General features: G+C 41.8%; 1 protein-coding gene across 6 annotated transcripts in view; it reads left to right on the top strand.

The window, feature by feature from the left end:
- Positions 1-17,721, top strand: part of kif13ba (kinesin family member 13Ba) — a 43,905-nt gene that overhangs the window by 14,694 nt on the left and 11,490 nt on the right. For all 6 annotated transcript variants that reach the window (XM_079666441.1, XM_079666440.1, XM_079666445.1 and 3 more), the window contains exons 6-28: positions 24-111; positions 432-566; positions 7,820-7,932; positions 8,335-8,446; positions 8,575-8,787; positions 10,225-10,335; positions 10,476-10,610; positions 11,125-11,255; positions 11,367-11,453; positions 11,710-11,900; positions 11,980-12,259; positions 12,777-12,939; positions 13,037-13,192; positions 13,344-13,493; positions 13,914-14,039; positions 14,342-14,515; positions 14,651-14,808; positions 14,908-15,040; positions 15,168-15,323; positions 15,413-15,512; positions 16,052-16,178; positions 16,319-16,374; positions 16,671-16,795. In XM_079666441.1, the coding sequence (XP_079522567.1) occupies positions 24-111; positions 432-566; positions 7,820-7,932; positions 8,335-8,446; positions 8,575-8,787; positions 10,225-10,335; positions 10,476-10,610; positions 11,125-11,255; positions 11,367-11,453; positions 11,710-11,900; positions 11,980-12,259; positions 12,777-12,939; positions 13,037-13,192; positions 13,344-13,493; positions 13,914-14,039; positions 14,342-14,515; positions 14,651-14,808; positions 14,908-15,040; positions 15,168-15,323; positions 15,413-15,512; positions 16,052-16,178; positions 16,319-16,374; positions 16,671-16,795 (3,220 nt within the window). The remainder of the gene's footprint in view (positions 1-23; positions 112-431; positions 567-7,819; positions 7,933-8,334; positions 8,447-8,574; positions 8,788-10,224; positions 10,336-10,475; positions 10,611-11,124; positions 11,256-11,366; positions 11,454-11,709; positions 11,901-11,979; positions 12,260-12,776; positions 12,940-13,036; positions 13,193-13,343; positions 13,494-13,913; positions 14,040-14,341; positions 14,516-14,650; positions 14,809-14,907; positions 15,041-15,167; positions 15,324-15,412; positions 15,513-16,051; positions 16,179-16,318; positions 16,375-16,670; positions 16,796-17,721) is intronic.

Genomic DNA, 17,721 nt, shown 5'->3' with positions numbered 1-17,721 from the left:
ACCTACTGTTATTTTCTATCCAGGGGTAAACAATCTCTGAGGGTGAGGGAACATAAGGTTTTGGGTCCCTACGTGGATGGCTTGTCTCGACTAGCTGTGGCGTGCTACAAGGTAAAATAGTTTGTAACATGCCTTTTTGTCATGCTGATTCACTGACGTCTAATGCTGTGTTGCATCCTGGCTGCCACATCCGATAGCAGCAGTTTGCTTTGTAGTCCCTCCAATCAAACTGGAAGGGGGCAGTTATAAACACGTCCAAATTAAATAAATTGTGTAATTCAAATTGAGCTTTCCAGGAAACTAAAGTTATTCACTATTTAAACAGGAATCATGCAAAGAATTACAAAAATGACTGTGTTCTTCACAGTCTTCAAAGTTTTTTTTATAATTGTATATATGTAATAATTGTTGAATTTCTCTTGTTCTTACAGGACATCGAGGTGCTGATGTCAGAGGGGAATAAGTCTCGGACTGTTGCTGCCACCAACATGAATGAGGAGAGCAGTCGATCACACGCTGTCTTCAACATCATCCTCACACACACACTGAAAGACGTGAAGTCAGAGGTAAGAAATGGCACACACACAAACACACAGGCTGGGCTAGGGCACAGTTTTAGACAGAACAAATACTCTTTTAAGTAGGGATGCACAGATTTGATCACCAACTGAAGTTGCCTTTTCTGACAAATAAATGTTGTGCCAGCGAAACATTGTTTTATGTGAAAGGTGCCCCTGTGTATACCTCTAATCACTTTCACATTTAATTACATTTAATTTAGGCTAAACTTAACTTAAAAATAAATAAAATTGAATGTCAATAATCAATCACTGGTTAAATCCTCTAGATATTTGGAGTATACAGCATGGTATTACGTTCGTTGTTAGAGTATGCCTAAATAGGTCAATCCTTTTCAATGTCTCCCATCCACCCCAGTGCACTAGATTGTGTACGAGTTTGATCAAAACAAGTCATTAAATGCCTTTACTCCCTTACCTCCTTCTTCCCAGAATCGATGTGCTACAGTGGTATAATAAAAAATATTATTGATGGTGGAGGGCTTTGTAGGTGAGGGCCAGTATTTTGAAGTTGATGCAGTGGAAGACGGGGACTGGGGTGATGTGGTGCCATGATTTGGTGTGTGTGTGTGAGGAGTCGGGCGGGTGCATTTTGTACCAGTTAGTCTATTGAGGGAGGATGAGCTGATGCCGTAGAGAAGTGAGTTACAGTAGTCAAGGCGGGAGGACATGAAGGCATGGATAAGTCGTTCAGTCGTGTGTGAATTATAAATCGTGAACATTTAAATATAAAATATTTCTTGTGTGTACCAAAATATTTTAAGTGATTATTCTTAACCAAAATTACAAAAATGTCATAAAAACACATATTATTCTAATATGGCTGATATTTGACTCACTTATGGAAGAGTGTAGGGTCCAATCACTTGTACATCTGAGGGTTAAGACTGTTGTACAGACCGCTGCTAAGCATAATAAGGACCGTTTCTAAGGAGGATTAAGATGGAGAAATGAAAAGAGGTTAAAAGATGGAGCGCTTGACGTCAGATACATCAACAGAAGAAGGCATACAGGAAGTAAACACTAACGGGAACACGGTATGGGCTCTGGCGTTGTTTAAGGACTTAGTGGAATAGAAACTGTGAACAGACTTGGACAGCTACAGAAAACATCGATCAGTGTTGCCATGCAGACATTTTTGTCTGTAACACAGCAGAAGTGTATGTGTAATCTTGTACATTTGACTAGGGAAACACTGTCTGGTGTCTATCAATCAGCCCCTGCAGCCTGTAGTTACAAAACGGGATGATGTCAGCTCAGCTGTCTGAACAGGCACTCCAAGTATAGATCAAAATGACTAATTCTCCATCCTCGCTCACACACTCCAGTTCTCCTGCTCCTTACTCTTATTTCCAGACCAAGTCACCATCAGCGGATCCTGTTAATAATTTACAGGCATGACTTTGAGTCAGTCAGCTGATACAGCCTGCTCTGTTTTCAAGGCACGCCCAGAGTCAATCACTCAAAGTTAGTCAGTCAGTCATTCAGTCAGTATGCACATCAAGTCAAGACCTGATGCAAAGACTGTAGTCAGTGAATGAATCACTCGGCTCATACATCCTGTCTCTGGATCACTTCAAACGTTGAATGGGCAAATATCAGCACATTTAAGTTCAATCTGATTTATGTTTTAAAAAGTAATTACATTTCTTATTTACAAACAATAACAATTGCTGTCCAATGTTGGAATGTTGGACTTATGGTCTTAAAGAGTTATGATTTAATCAATATAGTAATGCTAGATCAATCAATAATAAAAAGTAATACATTTTGGAACTTTGCATAATTTAGTCACTTTAGCTCAAATAGCTGGACATAGTGTTGGCGCTCATCAATGGCTCAGCTAGTAGGAGAAACAAGGATGAAGGGACAGGTGTAATAAAACACAAAGCCAACTATGACTGGTAGACGAATCACTCAGTGCTAGATGATTCATTCTGACGCACTGCTCAGACTTGTCAACCAAACACTCAAAGTTCAGTCACTTTGAACTTTGGTCCTACTCGCTGCCTGTTGTTTGCTTTTCTGGTCTATGCTTTCCTAAATCCAGTCAAACTTTGGTGACTTACTTTAGTATAGTGCTTGAAAAAAAAAGAGAATAGTTTTTCCTTGATGCCATCTTGATTGTTTTCCACATGTAGCGTGCGTTAATGCCCTGCTGACACTGGTTCTGTGCTTTGTGTCTTAACGCTGCGTTAAAGATTCTGACACGCTGTATGTTCTGCCTGCTGATCTGGTTACTGACCCAGGTATCATCTCTCCTGCTTACAGAATCTCTTGTTAAGAAAGGAAACTGCTGCCGTGGCTGGTGTTTCCTCCTTTTCACTACATCCACCAGTTAGATGTTAAGAATTGAATAGGACTAAAGAGTTTCCTGCACATTTGGTTTGCTGCCAGGACAGGATAGGACAAGACAGGATAGGACATGGCCCTATAGATTAGAACCCACTCATAGGTCACCACTATTGAGTGGTGCAGTGATGAAGTACTTTTGTAGGCTGACCCTGAAGTTGGCATCGCAAAGGCTTCCTCGATTTAAAAAGCTATGGGATTTTTACGTTGGATTTTTGGAATATTGCCGAAAAGAAAATCTGTGGCAAACACACATTTGGTCCTATACTTACACGGTAAGTTAGCAGGATTATCCCCACATATTAATACCACTTTAATAACAGTTAAAGTAGAAATGCAACTTCCAGAGGTCAATAGCTAGTATAAGGCTATAAACAAACTACATCAGGAATCGCATGTCTTCACGTCTCCACCACTAAACTAAACTGCCTTTTTTAAGACAGGTAAAAGATTGACATTCACGAGTGGGGTATTTACTGAAGTACAGGACTGTCTCAGAAAATTAGAATATTGTGATAAAGTTCTTTATTTTCTGTAATGCAATTAAAAAAACAAAAATGTCATACATTCTGGATTCATTACAAATCAACTGAAATATTGCAAGCCTTTTATTATTTTAATATTGCTGATTATGGCATACAGCTTAAGAAAACTCAAATATCCTATCTCTAAATATTAGAATATCATGAAAAAGTATACTAGTAGGGTGTTCAACGAATCACTTGAATCGTCTAATTAACTCGAAACACCTGCAAGGGTTTCCTGAGCCTTGAAAAACACTCAGCTTGGTTCAGTAAACTAAATCACAAGTATGGGGAAGACTGCTGATCTGACTGCTGTCCAGAGGACCGTCATTGACACCCTCCATCAGGAGGGTAAGACACAAAAAGAAATTTCTCAAAGAGCAAGCTGTTCACAGAGTGCAGTTTCAAAGCACATCCACAAAAAGTCTGTTGGAAGGGGGAAATGTGGCAGGAAACGCTGCACAACCAAGAGAGATGACCGCAGCCTTAACAGCATTGTGAAGAAGAGTCGCTTCCAGAATTTGGGGGAGCTTCAAAGACAGTGGACTGAAGCTGGAGTCCAGGTATCAAAAGTCACCGTTCACAGACGTGTCCGGGAAATGGGCTACAATAGCCGTATTCCCATGGTCAAGCCACTTCTGAACTCAAGACAACGGAAGAGGCGTCTGACTTGGGCTAAGGAAAAGAAGCACTGGACAGTTGCACAGTGGTCCAAAGTCCTCTTTTCAGACGAAAGCAAGTTTTGTATTTCATTTGGAAGTCAAGGCGCCAGAGTCTGGAGAAAGGCTGGAGAGGAGCAAAATCCAAGTTGCTTGAAATCCAGTGTGAAGTTCCCACAGTCAGCGATGGTTTGGGGAGCCATGTCAGCTGCTGGTGTTGGTCCACTGTGTTTCATCAAGCCCAGAGTAAATGCAGCTGTGTACCAAGAGATTTTAGAGCACTACATGCTTCCGTCTGCTGAAAAGCTCTATGGAGATGAGGAATTCATTTTCCAGCATGATCTGGCACCTGCCCACAGTGCCAAAACCACCAGTAACTGGTGTACTGACCATGGCATTACTGTCCTCGATTGGCCTGCAAATTCCCCTGACCTGAACCCCATAGAGAATATGTGGGGTATTGTGAAGAAGAAGCTGAAAGACACCAGACCCAACAATGCTAATGAGCTAAAGGCCGCTATTGAAGCATCCTGGGCATCCATAACACCTCAGCAATGCCACAGGCTGATTGCCTCCATGCCACGCCGCATTGATGCAGTAATCCGTGCAAAAGGATTCCCAACCAAGTACTGAGTGCATTAATGGACATTTTCAAATGTTTGATTGTGTTTTGCTGTTATAAATCTTTTTTTTTTACTTGGTCTGAGGAACTATTCTAATTTTTGGAGATAGGATTTTTGAGTTTTCTTAAGCTGTATGCCATAATCAGCAATATTAAAATAATAAAAGGCTTGCAATATTTCAGTTGATTTGTAATGAATCCAGAATGTATGACATTTTTGTTTTTTTAATTGCATTAAAGAAAATAAAGAACTTTATCACAATATTCTAATTTTCTGAGACAGTCCTGTATATTAGGGCTGCTCGATTATGGCAAAAATCATAATCTCGATTATTTGGGTCAATAATTGTAATTGCGATTATTAAATGCGATTATTCATTGACTTTGAAAACATAAATTTATTGGAGAATTTTTTTAATTTTTTTATTTCGATTACGTTGTTTTAGTAATCGTTGCAAGCCATAATCGTAATCGCGATTAAAATACGATTAATTGAGCAGCCCTAACGTATATGATGTCATAAAACACAATGTCAGAATCTCTTCAGCTTGTATTAAACACAGACCTTATTTCAGACTAGCCAAAACATCATTCAAAACACCATTCACTTTGAGAAGAGGGCACCCGTTAGTGCTAAAATGCTTACTTATTTCAGAGTTTAGGACTCATTCCTGCACCACCTCATACAGAGATACGGTTACTGTATATGCTGGTCTTTCTGGCCCTATTCAAAGACATGGTGTTTTTTTGTTGTTGTATCTATTCTGTCCGTGTCCCAGATAAATATCTCTTGTTAGTTTAACAGTTTGCTTTACTCTAGGGGATTTTGGAGCACTACAGGTCTGAGGCTGATCTGTATCAGTTTGTCTTGTGACCGGGTCTTTTCATGGTTCTTTCTTTTTCCTTTTACTGAGGTTTTGTTATGTGAAGTAAGGAGTGCGGTGCCCTTTTTTTATGTTCAATACTATACTGTTTTTCTCACAATACAAACTCCTCCTGATGACATGACTTCTTTTACATAGGCATTGAGATCCATTTCATCACACTGGGCTCCCCCTGTTGAATATGATATTTTGAAACATGACAACCAAAGAAGTCAAACTTGAAGTATGTGGACTTTCAGAGGTCACAGGGTTCCTATTCTGTTTGTTAAAGTATCAGAAAATGTAGGAAACTAGAGAACAACAGAAAGCACTGTATACGTCCGAAACCCCCTTTTTCCATGTTAGAAATCTGTGTTTTCAGTCAGTGGAATTTAGAAAAATGTGAACAAAGGTCGAAGGTCACATCATTGAAGAAGATAGCAGAAACACTTTGGAATCCAGACTGATTCATGGAGGTTTGAATGTGTGGTAGTAACCTGTTTCCTCAATAAGAAGTGCAATACATCACAGGACCTCGGCAATGTCGGGCACCTCATCATTTGTCTTTACTATAAAGTTACCTCACAATTGAGCCTTAACACCAGACATGTGTGAAGGGGCCCTATTGTGCTTTTTGGGGGTTTCCCTTTCCTGTACTGTGTTATAGGTTTTTGTGCATGTAAATGTCTGCAAAGGCTGAGATCCTAAAGTTCCCTTTTACTTCCATTACATATTGACACAAATATGTAACACTTGCACTAGTTCACAAATGCATTGTACGTGATAGACTAAGGGGCAGGACATCTCTAAGCAGTTGACCAATCACAACAGAGCCAGCCATCTAACCAATAAGAGCAGACTGGGCCCTGGTTTCAGACTGAGGGAGAAAAGAGGTGCTGCAGCACAGGCGGTATGAGAAAAAGAAAGACCTTTTTGATCATTAAAGCATGGAGACATGTCCCAGTAGAGGCCCAAAATACAAACATCAAACCTGAAATTGAGCATAATAGGCCCCTTTAACCACCAGTTGATGATCTGATAGAAAACAGTGGCTGAAGAGGGTCAAATGAAGATCAGGTGTTCAGCCTTGTCAGCTACTGAGGCTGAGCTGTCACGCCTGGCTAGGTGTGGATCCTTCCCACTGTGAATGGCAATGTGATATCCACACCTTGTTGGTAGAGTCAAAACTATCAGAGACAGCATAGAGAAGAGTTGACACAAGTATCCAGCCTAGCAAGATCAAATCAATGAAAGGAGCCTTCTGATGAAGCCAAACACCTTGTTGTTTATTTCTGAGCTCGATTTGTCTCTTGCTGTCATGGAGCCAAACTGGAGTAAGGCTCAGTTGGAGCAGCTGAAACCCAGTGGGGATTGCTTTAATGTAGAGCCTCCTGTAATTAGTGAGCCATCAGAGTCCTGTCAGACCTCATGAGGATGTACAATTCTGCTTACAGGATTGTCAGCATGATGAAATCTGTATAAATGTTCTAGACCACAGCCCGGAGACATGTGTTTGTCCTGGACGACACAAAGAAAATTGGTACATGTGTCAAATGGCTGCCACCCACTGGATCTGACAAGCTGGTGGACAGTCGTTTACAAGAAAGTAGGAGAAAGTACTATTTGTAGTAGAAAATAGTGAAAATTAACTCATGCATTGCTTCAAGTGTATTGTTAAAGCTACAGTACATGTCCACCAAGCCTACTTTGGCTTCATGATGCATTTAGCCAACAGACAAAGGGACCATTATCTGTTTATGACACACATGAATGGCATATGTCATAAAGAGTCATTGTGGAGTTTGTTGGCGTATTTCAATGAGTACAATAATACTTAATAATACCCGTAATGGCCAGTAATAAAATGATCTGGGCAAGGTTCATTTTATGGTTCCGATTTTTCCAACAAGGCGTATTATTGTAGTGTAGAAAACATAGGGAGTGCTGAACCAGGTCATACAACTGGTGGTGATGTAGTTTAGAAATGAGGTGCCTTTTAGGGTAAATATTCTATTAAGAATTCAAAAACAGCGATTGTCCGATTTACTATAAATGAAAGTGTAAGGCAGTGGTTGGTCGTCTGAAAACCATCCAAGCACTTAGATTGTAAATTAAAAACATAAAGAATACCCAAGTGGTTGGTTTATCAGTTTATCTAAAAAGTGTAAAGATTGAGACAATAATCAGTCTTTCCTACTGTGTTTTTTTTCCTTCTCTGTAGACGAGTGGGGAGAAGGTTAGTCGGCTGAGTCTGGTAGACTTGGCTGGAAGTGAGCGAGCAGCAAAGACTGGAGCAGCCGGGGAGCGACTCAAGGAGGGCAGCAACATCAACAAGTACGGGAAAGCAAAAAAAGCAGCACTGACACACTCAACACCCACTTACACACAAACCCATTTGTATCATTTAAACTCTAAATTGTCTTAAGATGTTTTCAACTTGGCAGTGTTACTTTCTTTAGGAAGACATTTCTTGTGTTGTCACGTGCCATTTTTTTCATTTGAAATTATAGCTGGATGGCTAATGTGAAAAAAGCATATCTTCCTGGTTCTCGGTTACCCTTTTGTGAATTTGGTGCCTCTCTACAGCAACTTTCCTTATACTCCTTATATCTAAATCATAGTAAAACACTTGTCAGTACATTAGGAGAACCTTTTGTTTCCCTTGCCACGTGATAACCACGGTAAAAACTCAAAAGCATCGCATTTACCCGTAGTGTGTTTTTGTTTGTTTGTCAGGTCTCTGACAACGCTGGGTCTGGTGATTTCAGCGCTAGCCGAACAGGGAACAACGAAGAACAAAAACAAGTTTGTTCCTTACAGAGATTCTGTTCTGACATGGCTCCTGAAGGTACAGTCACAATAAACGTGTTCACCAGAAAATTAGAAAAATATATTTCCTTTGTTTGACTATAGAGTGAATTTTCTTTCAACTTTTTTTTGTCCCTTTTTTTTCCTTTCATGATCACCTCTCTCCAGGACTGTCTGGGTGGCAACAGTCGCACAGCCATGGTTGCAACTGTGAGTCCAGCAGCAGACAACTACGATGAGACGCTCTCCACGCTGCGCTATGCAGACAGAGCAAAGAGCATTGTTAACCACGCTGTTGTCAATGAAGACCCCAATGCTCGCATCACCAGGGAACTCCGGGAGGAAGTAGATAAACTACGAGTGCAACTGACTCAGGCAGAGGTGGGATATCCTCGAAACTTTCAAAATCAACTTAAACAAATATCTGTCAGGGGTCACCAACCTTTTTTAGGATGAGAGCTACTTTCAAAAAATAAAACAAGTCGGGGGCTACTTTTACTACTTTGAAGTTTTTTGCAGTGTATGTATTTAGCACATTTAACATTATTATATGCTTACCGTTAACCTTTGTGTGCTGTTTGGGTCAGTAGGACCCGTTTTCAGTGTTTACTCAAAGAAAATGTATGCAATTTAATTATTTTAACCTGCTTTATTTGGGGGGTGGACCTCACATCCTCTAGGGGGGTCCGGGGGCATACAACCCCCGGACATTTTTTTCTTTTTAAATGTTGAAGTTAAATGCATCAATCTGGTGCACTTTGAGCACAACATGAATTGATGGATACAGCGCTCAACACTCATATGAAAGGAAGCTGTATACTTTTCAATAATCCAAACATCTTTAGAATATGATCACAACCAACAACAAATCATTTAAACTTGGTTATTCTTATCTTATGTTACCTAGTTAGCATTCTTTCTTTTTATTTATGCATATTTTACTAATCACTCTCCTTTTAAACTGTTTTTTTTTTTTTTATTGTCCTATAGTACACATTGGAATGATTTCTTACTTTATCTATATTAAATAGATAAAGGTGTGCTCTCTCTCTCTCTCTCTCTCTCTGTCTCTGTCTCTGTCTCTGTCTCTGTCTCTGTCTCTGTCTCTGTCTCTCTCTCTCTCTCTCTGTCTCGCTCGCTCACAGAGGCTGTGTGCTCCTCCGTGGCGATGACGGCTTGCGTTAAAAAAATAAAATAAACATATTTGTAAAGTGGGGGGACACAAACGGGATTTCGAAAAGTGGGGGGACATGTCCCCCCTGTCCCCAGTGCAAATTATGCCATGCGTGTGTGTGCGTCAAGTGTAATAAATAATATGCAAGTTGCAACACACAGAGTAAAGCTCTGCCCCACATGTGTGGTATAGGCTGGCACGACTAGGCTGTTCAATGGGGCTCATGTGTTGTGTAGATTCTGCCAGAAGGAAAGGTCACACTCCTTATTAAGCGGTGAGCTGCCGCTCCACATTGCTTTTCTTCCCGACTGCAACGCTGGTCCCGCAAATCAAGCAAGAACGTGATTGGTCGATATTCATTGTGGGGGTGGGGGAAGGAGGGGTGTTAGATAGATATAGAGTTGTAGTTAGTAGATAGAGTTCGCTATGATTGAGGTTTCGTTAATGCATAGGGTAGATTCTTTTAACTACATTTCCTTTTTTGTTTTGTGTATTTTATACATTTTGGATTTGCTTGGCGAGCTATATTTAGAACATGCCCCACGGGCGACCCACGCTACCCCTGCGGGCGACTAAGTGCCCACGGGCACCGTGTTGGCTACCCCTGGCCTTTACTTACTCTGATCTGTTGTTTCATTCTCCAGTCTTTGAAGGCCCCAGAGCTGAAAGACCGTCTGGAAGAGTCTGAAAAGTTGATTCAAGAGATGACCTACACCTGGGAGCAGAAGCTGAGAAAAACTGAGGAGATTGCACAGGTAAGACACAAGAGCTGGGAAAGTTATGATTATGAAACCAAACAGTTAACTTTGATTTGTATTGATTTTCTAAAACTGCCCCGGGCCAGAGTTTTAGATATTGTGTGAATAGTATATCATATTTGTTTCTGTGTCTGTAGGAGCGTCAGAAGCAGCTGGAGAGTCTGGGTATTTCTCTCCAGTCATCAGGGATTAAAGTTGGAGATGATAAGAGTTACCTTGTCAACCTTAATGCAGATCCTGCCCTCAATGAACTGCTGGTGTACTATCTAAAGGTACACACACATGCATACATACACTCTCCAGACCATGCTTTAGTATGCTTTGCAACTTATTCCAAATATTTACACTGAGTATTATCACAAAGACGGAGTTCAATCTCACTATCATGTAATCCATCTGCCGGTTGAAACATTACTTAAGTCTTCACACATGACCATTATTTGGACTTGGAGTTGTCATAGCTTACTGGCTGATCAGGAGTCAGCTATCTGAACAACAGTGGGCGCTTTTGGAAAACAGTGATGTGTGTGTTGGGAAGCAAAGAATTATACCCATTTACTAAATTTAAAAGCACAACATGTTTCCAAGAAAACGTGAACAAGACGGCGTTTGGTGAACAAAATAGATTAAGTCAATACAAGAGATTCTGTAAATTCATTTCTAGCAAGAATTGATGCGCTTTATTAAATTGTGTGTTGGCCTCACTCCAGAATACATAACATGTATTCAATTGTCCCACCATATATGCTAAAAATGCTTTACGATATCTTGAATGTCCTGTCTTAGGAACACACAAAGGTGGGCTCGGCAGACTCTCAGGACATCCAGCTGTGCGGCATGGGTATCCAGGCAGAGCACTGTGTCATCAACATTAATGTTGATGCTGCGGTCATCCTCAGCCCGTACCGCAACGCTAGGTAAGGGATGCACTGCACTGACAGTGGTTAAGAGTTCCTAATAGGTCAAGAAATAGTTAAACCAGTTTTCTAACAGTATCCTAATGTCATGCTGTCTTCACTTTGTTATAGGACGTGTGTAAACGGTTCTCCAGTTACCAGTGCTCTGCAGCTTCACCATGGCGACCGAATCTTCTGGGGAAACAACCACTTCTTCAGGTAATTGTATACCCTCAAAATATTTGCATGTGTTTATTTATCTTTTTCATTCTTCTATTGCTATTCATTTGATAAAATCATCTCAGTATTTCAACATATAATGTCATTTTATAAAGTTTGCAACTGCTATAAACACATACAGATTTGTACTGATTAACATCCAATGATTATAGCATATATGACCTAATATCAGTGACAATTAAGATATAGCAAATCAACCAGCTCATTGTTAATTAACTGGACATCCTCCCTCCAGGATCAATCTGCCTAAGCGGAGTGCTCGGGGAGCTGAGGATGAGGAGGGCGAGGGGGGCCTGATGAAGAACAGTGGCAGCAGTGAGCAGCTGGATGCAGATGGTGACACAGGCAGCGAAGTGTCCAGTGAGGTCAGCTTCTCCTACGAGTTCGCTCAGACAGAGGTCATGATGAAAGCCCTGGGCAATAACGGTAAATAATATTAGTCTGCATTGAGTATTCGTTAGTTAAGTCCCTGTCATGTTTTCTGACTTTTTCTTTGTTCCCTCAGATCCAATGCAAGCAGTCCTCCAATCTCTGGAGAGGCAGCATGAAGAGGAGAAGCAATCTGCTCTGGAGCGGCAGAGACAGATGTACGAGCAGGAGCTCCAGCAGCTCCGCAAGAAGCTGAACCCGGACCGTCTGTCGTCCGGCTCCTCTGGAGGACCGCCGTCTGGACAGCAGGTCCCAGGACAGCAGTCCCACTACCGCAGCCTGGAGAGACTGAGCATGGGAGGGATGAGTCACTCAACCAGCGCTCAGAGCAGACTGAGGCAGTGGAATGAGGACAGGTCAGAGTGAGACCACAAATATATTTACACTCCAAATAAAAGACTTTATCTCCACCAGGCGTAAGCCTCTTATGTTGCATGTTAATGTCCCAGCTGCCTTTTTTGTACTGACTTATGAATCGATGATTTCACGTGGTTGTGGTCATTGAAAGCTTGAAAAACATTTGTACACTTTTTTGATACCTTCATTGACTGTTGACTCCTAAATCCTCTCAACAACTGCCTCAGTGGCAAAAGGCATTTAAGGCCATTATCCAGGCTAAGCCTTACCGTGTCTGTTGCAGGCCACATGTTGCCTTTTATTGTGTCTCAAACACTGAAATCACAAAAACATTTTGAACCTGAGCATTTGCAAATGAATTTGATACCCGAGCTTCTGATCCACTAAAGCTAAGCACAGATTGAGAGCAATACATCCCTGTTTGTGTTTCTGCTAAGATATGAATGCAAACTAAACACTTGCTCCTTGTATTCCCTCCTCCTCACCTCTGTCCACCCTTCTCCCTCCCCCCTTCAGGGAGGCGGTGTTGGTTAGGAGTCTGCGGCGGTTGAGGGAGCAGATCGTGAGAGCCAACCTCCTGGTTCAAGAAGCTTGTTTCATCTCTGATGAGCTGGAGCGACACACAGAGTACAGAGTCACTCTGCAGATCCCATCAGACAACCTCAACGCAAACCGCAAGGTCTCACACACACAAGCAGCTAGTCACTCGTGCAAAGATACAATTCTTCTGCACAGAAAATCCTCAATGATACCCATGTGTGTCTGTATGTGTATAGAGGGACGCTGTGCTCAGTGAACCAGCAATTCAAGTTCGACGCCGGTGTCGAGGGAAGCAGATCTGGAGTCTAGAGAAGATGGAGAACCGTCTGGTGGACATGAGAGAGCTGTACCAGGAGTGGCAGGACTACCAGCTCCATGACGAGGACAACCCTGTGAGTTGACTTGAGACGTATTCTCGGAAAGTCTTACAATAACGCTGCCAGGACAGCTATGGAATCATCAACGATGCACTATGCTGCTTAAAATATGCAAACTAAACAAAGTTCTCCTGTGTTTTAAATCAATGTTCTTCTTTTATTCAAGGTGATGCGCTCATATTTCCGTCGGGCAGACCCATTCTTTGACGAGCAGGAAAACCACAGTCTGATTGGCGTCGCAAACGTCTTCCTTTCCTGTCTCTTCTACGATGTGAAACTCAACTATGCTGTTCCCATCATTAACCAGAAGGGGGAGGTAGGCATCCAGAAACGTGTTGGTTATCATGTTCATTCTTACATCACTTATCCTGTAACGCCATCGTTTGTCATGAAGTAGTGCCATTAATGGATGGAAAATCTGAGCTTGGGACAAAACGTCTCTAGACTTGGTGTAATGTGATGCTTCTATTAATACTTTTACATCTTTCTCTGACATACTCAGTATGTCTTTTAAATCCTGCACAGTCATACAGTACATATCAGTGTCAAATGTCAAAGAATATTGACCATTTTGCTAGATTGCTATAAAAGCATGTAAGAAAAGATTTAAAAGAATTGTCCAAGCTGGATGTTCACAATATAACTCCCAGTGGTGGAGGATACATCCATAGATCCATGTTCTAGGTATGGTTGGGTTAAAATGTTCTTTTAATATATTCCCCTCTCCTGTGGTCAGGTTGCAGGGCGTCTTCATGTGGAGGTGGTGAGGGTCGGAGGGGGTTTAGAGGACAACATGGCTGGAGGCGATGAAACCGACAACAATCAAGATGCTGAAGTCCCAGATCGCAAACTGGTCTGCATGGTAAGAAAGACAGATCATCGGAGAGTTTTGCATCATCGTTCTTCCTGCCTGGCTCTGTTAGCAGTTCAACATCATTCCAGGACCTTTGTTTTATAGTGAGTTTTATAATGAGTGGGTTCTAGAGGTCTAGGTTTAGATACACCTACAGTATTGAACAATCTTGCAATACAATCTGTATCATGAAGGTTTTGAAGGTTTTGAAGGTTCAGCTTTTGCTAAAAAGTTTTAGAGAGGAGTTGTTTCAACCCTAAAATGAGTTTGAAGTTTGCATTTAAATCACTTGTCCTGTTTGTCCTCCACAGCTTAAGATCCTGCAGGCCACTGGTCTTCCCCAGTACCTTTCCAATTTCGTCTTCTGTCAGTATTCCTTCTGGGACCAGCCTGAGCCCATCATCGTGGCTCCTGAAGTAGACCCATCGTCTTCGTCGCCCAGCTCAAAAGACCCACACTGCATGGTGGTGTTTGACAGCTGCAAGGTAAAGCCAGGGAGGGAAGAGCAGTCGGGCAATCATTGTTGAAACTGACACGTAGAAAGTTGGAAAGCAAATGTGTATATAACAATTGGTGAGGCTGAGCTAGTGGTATCATACTGATCTTTCTTTGTTCCGTAGGAGGTGGCAGTGTCAGTATCGGAAGATTTCATCGAATACCTGACTGAAGGAGCGGTCGCCATTGAGGTATACGGACACAGACAGGCCGACGCAGGAAGAAATCCCGCCCTGTGGGACCTCAGCATCATCCAGGCCAAGACACGCACACTACGAGACAGGTAGACACACGCAGTCCTCTTTGTATTTCTCTTTTTTTCCATTACCCAAACAAAAAAAGAATTGTTGTCTTGCTGTGCTGACAATAATCATTTTTGTAGGTGGAGCGAGGTAACGCGTCGCCTCGAGCTGTGGATTCAAATCCTGGAGATAAACGAGAATGGAGAATTTGTCCCAGTGGAAGTTGTTCCTGCTAGAGATGTTCAGACCGGGGGAATCTTCCAGCTTCGTCAGGTAGGGAAAAGCCCCGACAGACACAACCACAGCCAACCTGCTCACAGCATGTGGAACTGGCAAAAAAAAAAAACCAACCAACAGAAGGCAACATCTAAATATTTTTCTAAACTTCTGTGTCCTCCAGGGTCAGTCGAGGCGAATCCAGGTGGACGTGCGTTCAGTTCAGGACTCGGGCACCATGCCGCTGATATCAGAAATCCTGCTTGCAGTGTCAGTTGGATGTGTGGAGATTAGAAACACCACAGCTAACCAGGAAGTGGATGAGATGGACAGTTATCAGGTAGATCAGTTTAGCACAGCTCTGTTTACAGTCTTTGACAATAGGTGAACTGAGGCGGAAGATAATGAACTGACTGGTTTGTTGTTTAGGAGACAGACCTGGAACGCTTGCGACGGCAGTGGTTGGCCGCTCTCACCAAGAGGCAGGAATACCTCGACCAGCACCTGCAGAGCTTAGTCAGCCAAGCAGGTATGAGTACACCCCACACATGAGTATAACAACATACATAAAACATGTTAACACTGTTGTTCATGGTTCAGGAGAGCATATAACCCTCCATCACTGTAACATTTGATGTTAAAGAAAGAGTGGTAACCATAGTTGTTGCTTAGTTTAATACTTTCAAAATGACAAGATGAGGCTTTGGACTAATGATCTGAAATGTAGAAATATACACTTAAGCTTATGAAACTAGCAACTTCTATTTTGAGTCTCAAAATGTAGCTTTTCTTGTTCCCCTTACGGGTTGTGAAGCCCTTTATTAATGCAACATCTTTTGCAAAGTCAAATGTAAAGTCTTCTTTACACTAAACTTTTCCCACAGAAAACGTTTAATATGGATTACTAACTTATAAGCAACCCTTAAAAAACGGTTCCATCAAAATAAAGTCACAACGTTCACATTTAACAATCCGTAACACTCCCCTCTCTCAGGAAAGTTATGGTCTCTAGCTTGTAGGCATCTTCTGTAGCAAGGGTTAAATGTTTGAGGCATGTTGTGTGTTCAGAAAAGACAGAAGATGACATGGAGAGGGAGGCCCAGCTGCTGGAGTGGCGCTTGACTCTGACCGAGGAGAGAAACGCTGTCATGGTGCCCTTCCCTGGCAGCGGCATTCCTGGAGCTCCTGCTGAATGGTATGACACATGGCACGTTGAGTGTGCGCTTCTATCATTTCATATATTTAATATAATATTACCTTGTGATTGCCTCAACATCATTTCAATAAGGCTAGTATATTTGTTTAATATAGTGTCTGCCATGTTTTTTCTTATAGGGTTCCTCTGCCGGGAATGGAGACTCATATTCCTGTCCTCTTCCTGAACCTGAAATGTAAGTCTCCTCTAATAGCCTACGCTAAATCACTGCTAAATAACATATGCTAATGCTCGCTTGATAACGTATGCCAAGTCATCTCTAAATACATATGCCAAGTCAACACTAAATTGCTTAGTCACATATCAAATATGCTAAGTCACCTCTTGACATCATATGCTACGTGACTGCTAAATAAAATATGCTAGGTCATCTCTAAATAACACATGGTATGTCACCGCTTAATTCATAGCCCGTTTAATGTGTTCTTCATCTGGCTGGCTGATTTATAAAGTTTGTTATTGATTTCCCAGCTGATGATCTCAGCTCTCAGGACCAGTTTGAGGTTACTGAGGCTGGGGGCTGGGACGCCACTCTGAATGGAGAAGATGAGGACGACTTCTTTGACCTACAGATTGTCAAACACTACGACGGAGAGGTGAGGAATGACCCGCATGAGGAAGTCCATTTTTCGAAATTCTGTATATTTATATCAATATCTCTGTCAATTTCATATAACTCGCGCCTTCTTTTTTAATTGTTGTGACCAGAGTTTCCGTTAGCCGGTAATTACCGGACTATGACCGGTAAAATATGCTGAAGACCGGCAAATCTAAATCACTCCGGTCAAAATGTCCGGTCAAAATAATTTCCCCTTAGCGCATCAGTTGCGCCACTTATGTGACAGACAAGAAGAGTCAATACGCCACCTGCGCAGTCACTTCCTTTCTAATGTCTGACATTTAATGTGGAGAAAGAGATGTATCCTCCTGAAGGGGACATTTTGACCCCTCATGTAAACAAATGCTTAATGCTGCATAATGCTGCGCTATACTTTTGCCACCACACCCCCGTTGCCAAGCAACGCTTATAGGTGTCCTTTGATAAACAGGCAGTCATATCATTAGCTAGAACTAGCTAGATCTGATCGATTTGGACATAAACGCGAGTGAAGTATAACCGGACGCGAGAGAGAGATCAGAGAGCAGATCAATGCTGACGGAGACACGCAGCTCTGCATGATCACAGCTCCGCCCATGTGACGGACCTTTGAGCGGAGCAAAATACACTAAGAGTTAGACCTAACACACTTAGCTAGTTTATCGACCTCTGGAACTAGCTAAACTAGTTATAAATATATTTATTCTTCACTGTCGGTTCACTCATTACTGGATCAGTGAGCTGCAGGAGACGATACTGACGGGCTGTCAGGAGAGAGGGAAAGATTATTATTATTATTTATTATTCCTGTGTTATTATCCAAAGTTACTGTACACTTTAGAATAATGTGGTTAATCTACTATAATTAGTTTGTTTAATATAGAGTCGTTATGAATTTGTTTTAAAGCTCAATAAATAACAAAG

The sequence above is a fragment of the Notothenia rossii genome (assembly GCF_949606895.1).
Source record: "Notothenia rossii genome assembly, chromosome: 2".
NCBI lineage: Eukaryota > Metazoa > Chordata > Actinopteri > Perciformes > Nototheniidae > Notothenia > Notothenia rossii.
This window is presented reverse-complemented; position numbering and strand designations above follow the sequence as displayed.